The sequence below is a fragment of the Podarcis muralis genome, chromosome 7 (assembly GCF_964188315.1).
Source record: "Podarcis muralis chromosome 7, rPodMur119.hap1.1, whole genome shotgun sequence".
Classification (NCBI taxonomy): Eukaryota; Metazoa; Chordata; class Lepidosauria; order Squamata; family Lacertidae; genus Podarcis; species Podarcis muralis.
The window spans coordinates 46,118,964-46,135,558 of NC_135661.1; the positions used below are offsets into that span (position 1 = coordinate 46,118,964).

The following is a 16,595-nucleotide window of genomic DNA, read 5'->3' on the forward strand; positions in this document are numbered from 1 at the left end:
TTTTATTACAGCATCTGCCTTGCATGCAGAAAGTCCCAAGTTCAGTCCCTGGTGTCTCCAGGCAGACTTGGGAGACTCCTGCCTGAAACCCTGGAGAGCTGCTGCCAGTCAGTGTAGACAATACTGAGATGGATGGGCCAACAGTCTAACACAATATAAGGCTGCTTCCCATGTTCCAGTGCGCCTCCAGTGTGGGAGAGCCCAGGATGCCTCTAGGTAACCAGTTCTATGGTCAAACTGCTCTACCCATCAATTCCCCCCCTTATGTTCAATGGAAGTCCACCATATTGTAACCTAAGCCCATTAGACCCAGTCCCACCCTCTGGGGCTGCAGAGAACAAATCAATTAGATGTATACCAGGTTTTGAAATGCAATTGTCTAAGTTTGCCAAAACGAAAACAAACCCCCACTCTCCTTCTGCTACCATTTGTGCAGTTATAAAACACCCAGCAACGATTAGCATGTAAATATTATTTTATTGTCTTTCTTTCCTCCTCCCATCAAATAATGTCAAAGTAGGAAACAGAAGCCCATCTGCTCTCTCGCTGCAAGTGGCCCCATCCCTTGTGCCAGGAATGGAGCAGGAAATGAGGGGGAGAGAGAGAGAGAGAGAGAGAGAGAGAGAGAGAGAGAGAGATGCTTTTGTAGCTGTACTTACGCATGCAATGTGTTACAGATGCTTTAAAAGTTTCAATAGAAAACCCCACTGCCGCTGACACAATTGTGCCAAAATGATGTGTTTCACTGCAGGGCTCTTAGACACCACATGCTCATCAGCACAGGTGCTCTCCTCCTCCTCCTCCCTTCCTCTCCCTCCAACTATACAAAACCAATTAAGAAGGGAGGGAAACACAGACCAATTCATAGATGTGACTAACAGGTGTACATGCAACACATTTCCCCCACCCCATGCAGAGATGCAGGCTTTCCCTTTCACCCACTTGAGCTGCATAATCGGGGAGTGGTTAAAATAAGAGGTTTAATCCATACTCTAAAAATTTAGACATACAGTACTGCATTCCAGAGCGCTGTTTCTACCCTGCCTGCGTTTCCACGTTGCCCGGCTGAGTGCAAAAATATGGAAAGGGTTATATTATTTCCGATAAAATCATCTAGATTCTCCTCCCCAACCAAAAGGTGAATTCCCATGAAACAGACATGCACCCGTTTAAATTTAGCACAGCCCTCTCCAACCTTGCGCCCCCACCCAATGTTTTGGACCACAACTCCCATCATCCCTGAGTACTGGCCATACTGGCTGGTGCTGATGGGAGCTGGAGTCTGACAACATCTGGAGAGCAGCGGCTTGAGGAGGGCTGACCTGGTGCGTGGGCATTGCAAGGGATGCGCGCCCGGGAAGAACGATGCGCGTGGGTTTCGTCTTAAGGATGGATGGAGGAAGGAAGCCTTTGGAAATGCAGGGTGCAAGTGCACAGCCGCGTGGGCTGGCGGGGAGAAGCCCCGGGAGGGAACCTCCTGCCCGCCCTCCCTCCCGCAGGATCCGTCGCCCCGTCCCCTGCCTCTTACCGGAGCCCATTCAGGCGACCGATCTCTCCATGCGCTCCGACGGCTGCAGCCCGGCGACGACGGCGAAGGCGGCGGGAGAGGCAGACTTCCGCTTTCGCCGCCGCCAGCCCGGCCAGAGCAGCGGCGAAGAGGCGGAGGCGGGACGCGGCGCTCCGTGACCTCCGACCGGCGGCGGCAGCAGCGCCTTCCCAGTGGCTGCGGCGCGGCGCCGGGCTGCCGGCTGCCGAGAGAGTCCCGCGTGGCCGTGCGCTTGGCGCCTGCAGGCAGCCGCCGCCGCCGCGGCATCTGGGCTCCCTCCGAGGGCCCAGCCCGCCGCCCGCCTGCTCAGCCGCCCGGTCCGCCTGTAGCAGCAGCGCCTCGACGTGGCGGAGAAGAGGCGGGCAGCGGAGCGCGCCGAGGGGACTGGCGCCGGGACGCCCCCCACCTCCCCGCCAGGCAGCGGCTCTTCCTCGGCTGCCCTTCTCAGCTGGGGTAGAAGCGCTCCGGAGGAAGAGGAAGAAAGCGGACCTTTAGACACAGGGAAAGGAGGATGTGAGCATCTCGAGTGCAGAAAGAAAAGGGCCCCTCCGGACAGGTGGATTTCCTCCCGTCCACCTCTCCCAATGCATTCTGCAGCATTGATTGATTGATTGATTGATTGATTGTCTTTCTATGCCAGGTTTTCCACCAAGGAGCTCCAGGTGGTCCCTGTCCTCGTTCAATCCCCACAACCCTGTGAGATGGGTTAGGGACTGAGAGGCGGTGGCTGACCTGAGGTCACCCAGTGAGCATCCTGGCTGAGTGGGGATTGACACAAGTCCTAGTCCAACATTCTAACCACTGCATCACACTGGCTCTTGCGTTAGTAACAGTATTTGATGCAAGAATAGCATATTAATGTCGAATTTATTCTGGATTGTCCACACACTTTATCAGCGTTAGTAGCAGTGTTTGATACAAGAATAGCATATTAATGACAGATTTATTCTGGATTGTCCACACACTTTATCAGCTGTTTTGCAAAGCTTTCCCATTGTTATTACACACAACTATGCCTTCGAGGCACATTCTTTCCTTCAAAGAATTCTGGGCACTATGGTTTGTTAACAGTTGTTGCTGGGATCTATAGCTCCGTGAGGGGTAAACTACACTGCCCAGAATTATTTGAAGGAAATAATATGCTTTGAATGTGCTTTAAAGGTCTAGTGTGCACCTAGCCACATTATTGCCACCTGGAGGCATGCTGTTGTGCAGCAAAAGCTGTGATTTAGCTGTGATTCCCTTATTGCAGGGGTTGGACTAGATGACCCTTGGGTACCTTTTATGATGCTAAAAGTAGGACAAAAACAACAACCTTTAGAATATTTATGGTATAAAAAGTGGGATTGTGTCTAACTGCCCTGAGATCATGTGGGCACAAGCCATCCTGAATGCACAATGAAAATGATGTCTTTACATTATTTTCTCTTTACCTAGTGTTCTCTAGGTCAGTTCTAAGAAATCATTGGATGAAAATAGCCCTGCGATCAAAAGCAATTTCAGCTATCAAAAGTGACAGTTTGGAAGCAATGCATTAATTAGGAAATGATTAGTTCCCAGCATGATGCTAAGAATCTAAGTCTGGAAATATATGCTATGCTGTTAGCAGTGGGACTTAAATCAAATTTATTCTGTGGTGATTGAGTTGGTTCCCCAGCTATGACTCAGAACTTTTCAGGTGATGCTGATTCTATCCACTTTAATATGACTATTCCAGAAAAAGAAATCAGTTTGGCATTGCAATATTTTGGCTCTGGTTCAGCAACGCAGCTGCACCATCTCAGGTGTATGAATGTTTCTTGCTCTCTTTTTCTTCTAAGAGTGGAATTTAAAAAAATAAAAATCAACAGATCAAACTAGCAGGCAAAAAAGTGCCACCTACATGTACAATTGTTAAGTCTTGTATGCAGTCATCCAGAGGGTGGATCTAAAATGTTAAGATAATTTATCTGTACTGGCTGCTGTAACTGAGATGAGGGGGATTACTGTACAATTATTAATAAATGATATATATCAAGGCCATTTGGAGTCAAACCCATCTTTCTTTGTTAATCCTCTTATCGCCCTCCAATGGTGACCTGAGCATTCCATAAGTGCTACATGTTCGGCACATATTATTGGGTCCAGGTTTCTGTGGTGGGAGGGTTTTCCTCCTCCAACTGGAAGCAACTATTTGTCTTGCTGCTGTCATAAGAAAGAAGACCAACTCTTTATGCTGAACACTTGATTGATATCATTTTGCATTGACAGCAGGGCTAACCTGGGATCGGGTACAAGATGTTGCCCTGTAATGATGGATGGCAATGGAAAAATTTGGGTCCAGAAATCTTTAAGAAGCAGACACTCCCATCACGTGTGGAGGAATGTGCCTTTAAAAATACATCCTCTCCAGCGTAAGAGCGAGAAAGTAGTTAACTCTTGAAAGGCATAGGGACATCTAGTGCCCTCATATGATCTTTAAAGAGGCTTCCTGCAATTTAGCCAAAATGGTAAGCAGTGGGAGCACCATTTGTGTTCATCAATTTGTTGGCCTAAGTTGGCTTCAGCACTTCCCTAAAACTCTGCCCAGTGTCCATTTGTAGGTCCAATAATGTTTTATAAAGTAGAGAAGCTTCATCTTGAAACTCTAAGATCTAATTCCTAATGCTTCAGACTTCATCGGGGATCGAAGCCCTTGGATTTAACAAATGAGTGAATGTATTGTATACAAATTTGTTGCATTTGGAACCAATTAGCTGAAATATTCCCAAGCTGTTTCTTTAAATTTTCCATGGTAATTGAGCATCCTCTTGGGAGAGTGTCCTGTATCCTGAATACTCCTGCTCTTGCCCACTGTTTATAATGCCTAAACTTGTCTGTATAACGGAACCTTAGGTGGTCTAAAATAGGTATACGAGGGGACACTGCAGGTGCCAGCTGCACTTCCCATAGTTTTCAGACTTGAAAGGGAACCTGCAAGAATGGGTTTTCCAGTTTTTTAATTGCTGCTCTGGAGGGATGCAGAAACGCGAGCACATAAATTGAAGGTTCCATGGGAATGTTCTCCAATTGTATCCAAGGTATCTCAGTCGCATTCTGGACTAGCTTTAAGAGCTGCTTCAAGTGGAATGCCTTGAAAGAAGATTTTTAATGTGGCATCCACAGTCCACTCTTTTTGCATTGTTTGTGAAGTGTTTGCTACCTAAATGGGTAATTGTACATTGAGGCTCCACTGAACTTTACACCACAGTACCACTTTAATCAGCCATGTCTCCTCCCAAAGAATCCTGGGAGCTGTACCCCAAAGAATTAAGGGTGCTGAAAGTTGTTAGGAGGCCCCTTCTTCCCCTGAAAGAGCTACAATTCCCAGAGTTCCCTGGGAAGAGGAACTGATTGTTAAATCATTCTGGGAATTGTAGCTCTGTGAGGGGAACAGGGGTTCATGAGTTTCAGGCACAATGGCTTCCCTACCTGATGCCCCTGCTGCCTCTGACTGTCCAGGTTGTTGCTAGAGTCAGGGGTCATGACACCATCCTGCTCATCTGGATTTTGGCCTGAAAGATCAAGGAAAAGCATAAGTTGTGACACTGCACATCACTGCTGATCCCTGGCACATCTGTTAAGGTGGCAGCCTTAGCTTCTCATTTCCTGGCTTTGTGGAGTTTGGGCCTACATGAGGTAGTCTTAACTCTGGTCATAAACCAGCAGGGTTTTTATTTTTTATTTTTTAAATAATCATTGAACTGCTTTCCTACTGAGAATATCACCTCCCACTTGGCACTTTGTGGTGGTTAAATGGAAGATGGGACTCTGAATTTCACACTGCTGGAGGCCATCCTTGCCTCTTGTTAAGTGCATGCAACTCATGACACATTTTAAGCAGGGAGCACATTAGCATCTCTGGGACTTGAGAAAGGGAACATTTTCAGAAGAGGTGGAAGAAAAAGAATTCTGAAGGAGATCATTTCAAAGCTAACCAGTTTATCCTCAGGTATGAAACTCTGAGAACCCCCCAAACAGAAATGGCCTGTCAAGTTACTCAACTTTGCAGCCTTTTGTATTCTCCTGGATTGTTCTCTGTTATGAACTGAAATAGAGAATTCAGTTTCACAGCTTTGGCTATGAAGTGTCCATAGTTCCCTCACGAGAATGTGACACACATTTCTCCTCTGACAGTATGTGTTTTAAATAAGCTTGACCTGTAAAAAAGAGGTGGTAAGATGATCAGCCAGGACTTCTTTATATTTTGGAGGAAAAAAGGAAGGGCAAAAAGGCCGAGGTCCTAGGTACACGAGAGAATAGCATCCTTAAAGGGCTGCCAGTAGATTGAGACGATGGACAATCCATTTGCAGAGGGATGTGAGAGAGGTTTAGAAGACCAAAAGGAAAGGATGCATACAAAGAGGCTCATTGAGGGTCATGGCATACAAAATCCTGCTAGAAGAAAGAGTCAAGGTTTAGTGATGGATAAAGGAGAAGGGCAAAACCATTGTTTCTGAGAACTCTTTATGCTGCCTAAAGAAAGAGAGAGCAGAGAGCAAAGCATATGTCAAGAGCTACTGGATATAAGACACTTAAAATGCATCCTTTGCACTTTCTGAAAGGGCTGTTGGTAAACAAGGCCATGCTTGAAAGGCTGAATGCATTAAGACTGACCTTCATGGAGAACAAAAATATAGCTATGGGGGGCAAAAAAATATCCAAGGGTGGCTCAAAACTGATATGATATTTTACAAATGAAGTGGTGAAAAGGAGGAGGAGAAGGAGATTGGGTGCTGGAAGTATAGTAGGATACAAGTGATTCCCCCCCATTTTATCTTGCCTCACCTCCAAATATGCTGCCCTGCAATGAGTTTAGGGTGGGGGTAGGGTGTGTGTAAAGTCCCTTCTAATTCCTGGATCCAGCATGGATTCATTTCCTGGAATAACCAGGCTAGCTTCCTGGTGAGGTAATGGCCTAAGTATGAGTTGTTAAGAAAACAAAGGAAGTGAACGTACAGTTCTACAGTTCTGTGATTCGATGACCCTGTGCCTGAGTGCTCTGCTGAAATTTCCTAAGCGCTGCTGAAAAGAAGGAAGTGTTCTCTAATGGGGAAGCTGCAAAGACAGCCTTTGAGTGGTATGTCCCCCCCCCCCCGCCCATTTCTACTGGCAACAGCACTGCTGATAAATTGGGTGGCAGGTCACTCAGGAAGTCTTAGCAGGCCAATTCTGAAGGAATGCAGCACACAATTTGAGTTCATAGATTTTGCCTCCTAATCCACACACAAAATAATTCTATGGGGTGTGATATAAGGCAAAATGCTATGCTGGAACCAGTTTTGGCATTCTGAAGAACACAAGGACAGCCCTGCTGGATCAGGCCAGCAGCCCATCTAGTCCGCCATCTTGTTCTCATAGTAGCTGGCCAGATGCCTCAGTGGAAAATCTACAAACAGGGCCTGAGCACAACAGCAGCACTCTCCCACTGGAGAGCCAGTGTGGTGTAGTGGTTAAGAGCAGTAGTCTCGTAATCTGGTGAACCGGGTTCGAGTCTCCGCTCCTCCACATGCAGCTGCTGGGTGACCTTGGGCCAGTCACACTTCTCTGAAGTCTCTCAGCCTCACTCACCTCACAGAGTGTTTGTTGTGGGGGAGGAAGGGAAAGGAGAATGTTAGCCGCTTTGAGACTCCTTAAAAGGGAGTGAAAGGCGGGATATCAAATCCAAACTCTTCTTCTTCTTCCCCTCCTGCCGTTTCCAGCAAGTCATATACTTGGGATACTTGGGCTTGCCTCCTGTTTTTAAAAATACAGCAACATTTGGAACAAGTGGTCTTCCCACAGATGTGTCACTGTGCTCTGAAAGGTATCAGCAAGCAGAAAATGCACCCAATGGCACCTTGGAGAAAAAAATGTGAAGTTATATGCCTGTTGGTTTTTCACACAAAATGTATGGAGCTGCCAGTGGCAACAGGCACATGTGTCAGAGGGAAAGTGTTGTATGAAGACCTGCTGATAAGGACCGCCATATAAAGAGAAATGGGAGGCACGGCATTTTTGCAGTCTGGGAAAGAAAGAAAAGGCATTTGCAGAGGGGCATGGAGACTTTATGTAGCCCAGTGCTTTCCTTCTAGGAAAAAAGGTGTTGGTACTTACCATGAAGTTGTTACAGTAAGTGCCACACTTTAAAGAAGTGCTTTTCTTCTAGAAAAAAAAGGTGGCGGTACTGCGTACCCTTGAGTATCCACAGAAAAAAAGCAGTGACGTAGACTTTTATTTTGGTGTTTTCCCATAGAGGGTCAAGATTCCTTTATAGAGACCAAGAGAGCTCTTGAAAATTCAACAGCATCATCTGCAAACAAAGGTTTGTTATGAAGCTCACATATAGCTGTTTTTCAGTTTGAAGGACCTGTTGGATTGCCTTTATTATGATTTGACAATGCCCTCAGAAGTTTCTAATCTTTTTTATCTCTTTTGCAGTACCATTCATTCATTCAGTCCTTTTATTGGTTTGCCACTTTCCCACAAAATATTCATGCTCAAAGCAGTTTACATCAAAGAAAGCAGGAACACATTTCAAACAAATACTATAAAAAAGTCATAGTAATGTAGCACCCTGCTTGTGGTTAACGCTTAGCTGGAATGAAATATTCAATGCAGCAATAGAGAAATTAAAATAATAATTTATTTGTCAGACAAATAAATGAGAGGCACAGTGGTATATGGTTACCAAGCTCTGGCCTGGCCTCCTGCCATTATGGCCAGCACTTATATTCCCTTAATCCAGCCCCCTTTGCTCCTCCTTGGGCTGCCTCTGTCCAATCAGCCTGGTTGGATTTCCTATTGGCTGATTGCTATAACCAATCCTAAAAGATACACCCATATCCTCCTGTCCTTATATGGAACACAAAGAGCTATATATTGTTACATCTATAAATGACAAATAAGTAGTAATATATCTTACATGTGTCTCAACAAGGAATCTTAATTACTAGCTCACCTCTTGCCCTCCTTGCCCTATTGCCTTCTAAAACAAATGGTTAATCTTAAATTTTTATCTTAAACATATGTCAAGGATCTTGAGTTTCACATCAACATTGAAAGATCTCCTTCATTTGAAGGTTTCTAAACAAATGCCTGACAACTATATATCAGGAGTGCTCGATGGCGTCTCCTTGTCTGGCAGGGGGGCTAGGCTGGTGGCTGACTTAATTTCAGGATAAATACAACTCTTACAACTATATGAAATAAGAATCTAGCATTTCTTAAATCCTTTGCATAATTACATTTAAGCCAATATATTTAATACATAATATATATAGCTTTTTAAAAGGAAAAGAAATCTTTGCAGAGTAAAAGGATCTCAATTTAAAAAGAAACAAGGAACAGCTTTTAAAACGCTTCCCAAAATACCAGCCAGCCAGATGCTTAGCCTTTTTGACCTTTAGGCAAATGACTCTTTGTATATTGAGAGGCCGAATGGCAAAACCTTACTATTTACCTACCACTTTTACAACTTAGTTGTACTCTACAGCATGCAAGGTCAGTGACCTGCTTCTCAGCCTTTTTATGACCGCAATAAACCAGGGGGCCCTTTGCTTGCCAGCTGCTTGCTGGAGCCGCTTGCTGGTTTTCTACCTTGGAAGAAACATTATTTTTAGAATTTTAGGAACCTGATCAAAATATAAGCCAATATAAGCCTTGATTAAAAATGCAGTCTATATTCAGATGCCTCAGTAACATAGCAAAACAGCAGCAAATATAAAAACATACAAAAATCCAATGCCCTGGCAGGGCTTGCTGATGAAACCTGCTATGGCTACCCTTAACTTTGCTTTTCTGGAGTATCAAGCACCTGGATCTAGACCAGGGGTCAGCAAACTTTTTCAGCAGGGGCCGGTCCACTGTCCCTCAGACAGACCTTGTGGGGGGCTGGACTATATTTTGAAAAAAAAAATAATGAACGAATTCCTATGCTCCAAAAATAACCCAGAGATGCATTTTAAATAAAAGCACACATTCTACTCATGTAAAAACACACTGATTCCCGGACCGTCCGTGGGCTGGATTTAGAAGACGATTGGGCCAGATCCGGCCCCCGAGCCTTAGGTTGGCTACCCATGATCTAGGTAAAGGTAAAGGTACCCCTGCCCGTACGGGCCAGTCTTGGCAGACTCTAGGGTTGTGCGCTCATCTCACTCTAGAGGCCGGGAGCCAGCGCTGTCCGGAGACACTTCCGGGTCACGTGGCCAGCGTGACAAGCTGCATCTGGCGAGCCAGCGCAGCACACAGAACACCGTTTACCTTCCCGCTAGTAAGCGGTCCCTATTTATCTACTTGCACCCAGGGGTGCTTTCGAACTGCTAGGTTGGCAGGTGCTGGGACCGAGCGACGGGAGCGCACCCCGCCATGGGGATTCGAACCGCCGACCTTTCGATCGGCAAGTCCTAGGCGCTGAGGCCACCCGCATCCCTCCCATGATCTAGACACTTCTTAAATTTTCCCAAATACCCCCATCCTAGCATCTCTCTTGAGTTGTTGTGGGAAACTAAAATGTGGCAAGAGCCAGGTGCTTGGCACTGCTCAGAGTGCTGCCACTGCAGCCAGGTAAGCTTGCCAGGGCCCATTGGCAGAGGTGGGGGGAATTGTCAGACAACCTGGAACTGTTCCAGAATTCATTGCTGTGAACCAGCTAGAGGTGGCTACTGGCTTAGATGTTCCTCCTCCTTCTTGCTGTTGTTGCCTATTCACCTGCACTTGCCCAATGAGCACATGAGAGGACAGAGAAAAAGAATAGTAACCATGGCACATCTTGTCCTTTAACTGTAGAAGTTGTTGTGATTAGGCCCAGAATTAGGCAAGGGAATGAGCAGTGCCAATAGTACTGAGTTGCTAATGGCCCGTTGTGTTAATGACCTAGGATTGCCTCCTATTGGCATATGGGTCTTGGTGAGTACATAGCTAATGCGAACAGCTCTTTCCAGTGCCCGTATGCCTCAGAGTCCCTAAGGGCAAGACTGCACATTGTCTGAAGTGGCAGACTGGATTGTACCATGTCAGACCAAATTTGGGTACTGCCATTTTTAAATGTTCTTCCTCATAAAGAAAAATAAAAACCTTCCTGTTCAAAGCTAGGAGATTAGGAAGAAAGAGTCTAGCCCAGTCTTGTTCCCTGTTCTGCTAGTTTTCCGTTTGCAGGGAGTTCTGTTTTTTAAAATGAACAAGAAAGCAAAAACTTAGAGGAGCAAATTGGACCTCTGCCCTATTTTCTGAAGTGATACCTGCCATTCTATCACCTCAAGTCTACCACTGCATTCCCACTTCATTCTGCTGCATGCATAGACCACGTTTTAGAGGCAGCGCAGGGCTATGCATGAAAGCATCCAATCCTGATGGCAGTGTACTCAGTCTATGCGAAAAGCAATGGCAGGGAACAGAACTGCAGAAGTGTGTTGTCTTAATTATGGCATTGCTGGAGCTGAGTGCCACCTGCTGCTCATTTGTGTACATGCCACAACTAAATATAGATATATGCTGATTTCACTGAAGACTCAGTTACATGGCTGTTTGAGGGCCAAATTACTTATGTTACAAACAAGATCCATGATTTCCCAATGTACAGTGGTACCTCGGGTTAAGTACTTAATTCGTTCTGGAGGTCTGTTCTTAACCTGAAACTGTTCTTAACCTGAAGCACCACCTGAAGCTAATGGGGCCTCCTGCTGCTGCCACGGGAGCACAATTTCTGTTCTCATCCTGAAGCAAAATTCTTAACCCAAGGTACTATTTCTGGGTTAGCGGAGTCTGTAACCTGAAGCGTATGTAACCTGAGGCACCACTGTATTTGTTTACACAAAAGAAACCTGGAGAGGCGATGGGCAGGCACTGAAGTGGAGCAGCAACAGTGTCGGTTGGTAGACAGTGAGCCTGATGGGGCAGGAAGGAAACAGCAGGGTCCTTACTAGGAGTGATGAAACACCCCTCCCTGATGTTTCTGGGGTACAAGCTTTCTTTCTTGTCCTTGTGCAAGTTATTGGAGACAGCAATCTCTCTGTTAAGTTGCCTAGGGGAGAGAATCTCATGACCCCCAGCAAGGATACCACAAGGGTAAGGTGGATGTGCTTCTTCCCCGCCAACAGCCATTTTTGGATCCACAGTATACACAAGTTAATGGAGCTAGCATGCTCATCCCTGCAGCCCCCCACTCTTGTGTGCTTAATTAATTCCACTATCAAAGACCTGAAGAGAGCCAATGGCCCATCATGTTAATGACAACAGGACTGGGGGTTTATGTTTCCTTAATGGGACTGAGCATTCACTTTGATACTGACCACCTGAAGAGAACAATCCCCACTAGCCATGCCACAATGGCTATGGTCTACCTGCACTGAAAGAAGCAATATGTTTCCAAATACCAGTGGCTAGGATTCACAAGTGGGGAGAGTGCTGTTGTACTCAGGTCCTGCTTGTGGGCTTTTGTAGGCATCTGAATAGCCAATGGGAGAACTGGATGAGGTTTTTTTGGCCCGTTCTGTTCTTTTGCTGAACTGTTAAAATCTTCTGGACAAAGAAATGGCCAGTTAGCTATTATTTATTTCATTTATATACTACCTTTCCAAACCCTATTTACATATATGCAAATGTATGGTTATCGGGAACAAGACCATGCCATCAGGTCTCACTTGTGACCAATATATCACAATGTGTTCATTGGTAGGTTAGAACAGAGCCTATGCAGGAAGAAATGTGCATTAGCAGATTCCATCAATGCAAATAGTACCCTTACAAAACACAGGGTATACAGCTGTACCTGCACAGGCTCCAACCCAACATTTTGATGAATATTTGGAGGTTGTGATGGGTTTGCAACACAGCACACCATCCCATATCCTTTTACATAGGTCACATGAACATTGCTCCAAGCACCTTGCTTATGTGATGCCTTCACCAAGTGTGCCACAGTTCTTTGCCACAAGTGTGCCACAGTTCTTTGAAGGGAATTTTCATTGACACCTTGGAAGGCATAAATAGGCCCGCACAAGTGATTATTTCGAAAGGTGCCCAGGGGTGAAACATAATTCAGCAGCTGTTCTCTGCTACTTTGTTTGACAAATATGCTGGATGTTAGCAATTATTTCGCAAAGCATCTTTTAAGTCGTCAAGAACAATGTGTGCTAACTAGGCCATGTTTCACTCCCTAGGCTACGGAGTGTTTATTTTATTTTGAAGAAAATCACCCCTGAGTTCAATGAGCTTACCCCTGAGATAGGCACTTTTTGTGGTAAGTGTGCCATACAGTAAGACAAATCCAACAAATGAGAGAGTGCTGCTCTAGGAACACAGGAAGAATATCACTTATATTGAGCCAGACTATTAATCCACCTGTCTCAGTATAGTGGATGCTGGTTGGCTGGGTTTCTCTTCAGGGTTTCAGTCAGGAATATTTCCCAGTCCTGCTTGGAGATGCCAGGGGCTGAATTTGGGAATTTCTGCATGCAAAGGATGTGCTGTGCCACTGAGCTACACCCCATTCCTCAGTACATTTATAGCCCTTTATGCCTTGGGGGTGACATACAAACATAAGGGAAGAAGTGGTTCCTCAGCAATCTGATAAGCAGATACTATCATCTGGTTTGTAGATTTCCCTGCTTTTAAATGCACTAAAGTCACCACAGGTTTGCCTGAAGATCTTACTAATGAGCAGACAAATGCAAGTATACATGAATTTGGCTTTTATGTAGGTAACCCTCCCCACCCACAACATACACACATACAACTTAAATAGGAAATGAAATTATCCAGTGCAAAAACCATTGATGTACAGTAGAGTAGCTTTTAACACAAACAGATTACAAAATACAAGGATCACAGGGCACTTTAAAAACTGGATATTGTTTACAAATGCCTTACAATAGCTTTAAATGATTTTATAGTTAACCTCACTGGTTAAACATCACATACATTAATTACACCCAACTACTTTCATTAGTAGGAATATTTTGTTAAACAAATAATAGCCATACATTATTTAGTAGAATCATACTTATATGTATAGTTTGGATTTTGCATGCTAGTGAAAATGAGTATACCCTGCTCACAGAAAAAGTAAAGGTAGTCATGCTGGCCCATTAGAAAAAAAGAAAATCTGTATGAGGGCAACCAAAATATCACACAATAGGTGGCAATATTTGGAATTTTTCATAAAGAAGTCTTCATTAGACAACATGGTAAACAGAAGAAGGGGAATGGTTGGGGGGGAACTTGGCGGCTGAAGAAGCAGTAGACATTTGGGCACAGTCGTAAGGTAGACTGGGGGAGGAGGTAACAGCAATGGAGACTAGTCCACTGGGGCAAGTGGGGCACTGCCCCCTCAGCTGGCCCCCACCTAGCTATTCCTCACAGGTCCAAGAGGTAGCCCAGGCTGTCAGCCTCCTCACCCTTAGTCTCAGAGTTGCCATTGTCCAACACAGCAGAGAGGAGAATGGGGATAAAACTAGAATTAGTTGGCCCTTCCTATCACTCGCTTTAGTGCCCCCTACTGTTGGCCTCCTTATCTTCTGCTCTTCCAGTCTCAATGGACACCAGCCTCCACTGGATAACAGGCAACACAGCACCTGGGAAAGGTCTAGGCTAGTTTTGGAATGGTCAAATCAGTGATGAATCTCCTATTGGTGTTTTGGAAGCATCAAATGCTTGAAATATCCATGTTTACAGTACCTGGAAGAAGGGGTGGGGGGCACCAGCAAGAAGAAAAGTGTTAAGATAGTTTCACAGTTAATGAGGCTTGTAACTTGGAAAAGTTCCCTGATGCAGCTGAATTTCTTCAGCTGTGTTTGAAAAGGAAAAAAAGAGCATTAAAAAATGAATAAAAAGTTAGCCTGTATATACATGCATAAAGGAAGTTGCAATCAAATGAAGCCTACACTCGAGACTAGGAAATTTGCACTCCCTGAAGTCCTGGAAATTGTTCCTTCCAGAATCATGGGTGGGCTTTGACTTAAAAGGGCAGATATTCTAAGTAACTAAAATAAGCAAGAAAGAGCCACACTTCAAAATGTGTGTGTGCCTTGGGATCTAGCCCTGCCCTTGCTGTTCATACATGTGTCAGAGTGCACCAGAAAGGACTCTATGTGGCCCAATCAGAGTCCTCCCTCATGTGCAGGATGCATTAATATGCTCATGGAGTCCCTTCTGAAGTGCTCAAAAGTCATCGCTTTTGCTGTCTATCATCCTGGTCATGTAAACCTGCTCAGAAAAAAGTATGTTGAGCTGATTTAGGTATTGGGAATGCAGGAATTGCTAGTTGGTTCCGTCTTCTGAACCAACATTCTCTCAGCCACATTGTCTGTGGCTGAGGCTGGGGGAACCTGTCAATACAGAACGCTCAGTACAGAAGATCTTCACTGGGTTCCAGCCCATAAAGCTCTGCCAGCATTTTAAACCTGGGACCCCAGTCATTCAGAAAATCATAGTCGATGTCAGAGTCTGAGGATCCTGATCCCAAAGAGCTTAAGGATTCTGCAATGGACTCGGCCCCTTCATAACCGTATATGTGGAGAGTGTCATATGGCAGCAAATCCCCGTCGTTGTCAGCTTCGTCTTTTTTCATCTCAATCATAATGCCCATTTCTCCGGTGCCCGAGATCCCATTTCCTGGGGGCTTTTGTACACGGGAGTACACGCAAGGCCTGTTCTCCATGGTCATCCTCGGTGACCTCATGCTGGTCTGGCGGACTGAGTTGAGGACTGACACATCGTAGCTGGTGGTGTCCATTTCACCACCACCTTCTTCATCGTAGGCCACCAGCTGCTCATGGATATCCGTCACATTCTTCCTGAGAATGTTCAGGTCTTTCCTGTGTCGCTTCCTCATAACTATTAGCACCATAATCACTGCAAACAAATCATAAATTAGTTGTAGAATGGAGAAGCAAAACAAGCATGATTCAACCTGAGGTTTGGCAAGGTGGGAGAAGTAACCATCTCTGAAGAACGGTTGCTACCGCATGACCTTAAAGAGCAAAATTACTCCATTTTCATATCCCTTTCTGCCACCCCTTTACGTTCCTTATATGTAATATAAGGGGTCTTTTCCCCTTTCCCCTGGGAAGGCCAGAAATGTGAATATTTATGAGTAGATTTACCAATGATGGTGAGGATGCAGACCAAGATGGCAAGTAGTGCTTGGACGCTGACTCCCATTTGTTTTGCTGGCTCTTCGCAGAAAGTGAAGTCCCCTTCCTCGTTGCACTTGCAGACATGGATGGCAAGGGTGTTTGTGCTGCTCTGCTGGGGTGAGCCGTTGTCAGAGATGATGATAGGCAAGTAATGGGTTTTGACTAGTTCCCGATTAAACTGTCCGTATTTGACGGTGACATTCGCTGTGCTATCTGAGGAAGGCAATAGCGTCTCATTAAGTGATAATCTCAAATGGTGATTGCCTTGTAGGAATGCCAGCCATCTGCTCCTGAGGCTCCTGAGGTGAAGCAATCTTTTAAGGAACCCAGAAAATGTCTGGGTGGCCAGGAGTCATCAAGACTTCTACTATACAGGAGTGGTTTGTTTTGGGAAATTAGCAGTTTTAGAGAATCAGTTTGATTCAGTGTTGGTTATTTGTTCTGTATTTTATAATTATGTGATGTTTTAGTGCTTGTGTTGTACATCACCATGATAGTTTTGAATGAGCTGGCAGTTTAGAAATGTTCTATAAATGATTATACAATATATACAATACAATATATAGACATCCCTAAATAATTTATAAACAGGGACAAGCAAACCATGAAGCTGTATTTGGAGCATGGCTAGTTAACATTCACACAATGTTTCCTTTTTGCCATCTCATGAAATCCACAGAAACGTACCGTGATTGTCAATTAGAGTGAAGTTGCTCTCTTCAGACACCAAGGAAAACTTGAATTTCACTCCTGGTGACATTTCATCCTTGTCCACAGCAGAAATCATGATAACAGTCTACAGGAATTGAAAAGGTTGTTGTGAATATACAGGGCCATCTTTTCCCTCAAACAATTGCCCAGGAAGGGACTTCATGTTATGAGGTACAGTCACTCCCTGGGAGCAATTTGAAAAA

General features: G+C 45.0%; 2 protein-coding genes across 4 annotated transcripts in view; both read right to left on the minus strand.

Moving 5' to 3' along the window:
• The window catches only part of BEAN1 (brain expressed associated with NEDD4 1), a 46,525-nt gene extending 44,692 nt beyond the window's left edge, over positions 1-1,833 (minus strand). Inside the window, exon 1 of the mRNA XM_028739663.2 lies at positions 1,529-1,833. The gene's annotated coding sequence lies outside the window, so the exon portion shown is untranslated. The remainder of the gene's footprint in view (positions 1-1,528) is intronic.
• An 11,388-nt stretch (positions 1,834-13,221) lies between these two features.
• Positions 13,222-16,595, minus strand: part of CDH5 (cadherin 5) — a 31,453-nt gene continuing 28,079 nt past the window's right edge. For 2 of the 3 annotated variants that reach the window (XM_028739659.2, XM_028739660.2), the window contains 3 exons: positions 16,369-16,477; positions 15,649-15,894; positions 13,222-15,397 (listed from right to left, as the gene is read on the minus strand). In XM_028739659.2, the coding sequence (XP_028595492.2) occupies positions 14,889-15,397; positions 15,649-15,894; positions 16,369-16,477 (864 nt within the window). In that variant the 3' untranslated portion in view covers positions 13,222-14,888. The remainder of the gene's footprint in view (positions 15,398-15,648; positions 15,895-16,368; positions 16,478-16,595) is intronic. The other variant, XM_028739662.2, reaches the window with a different exon arrangement.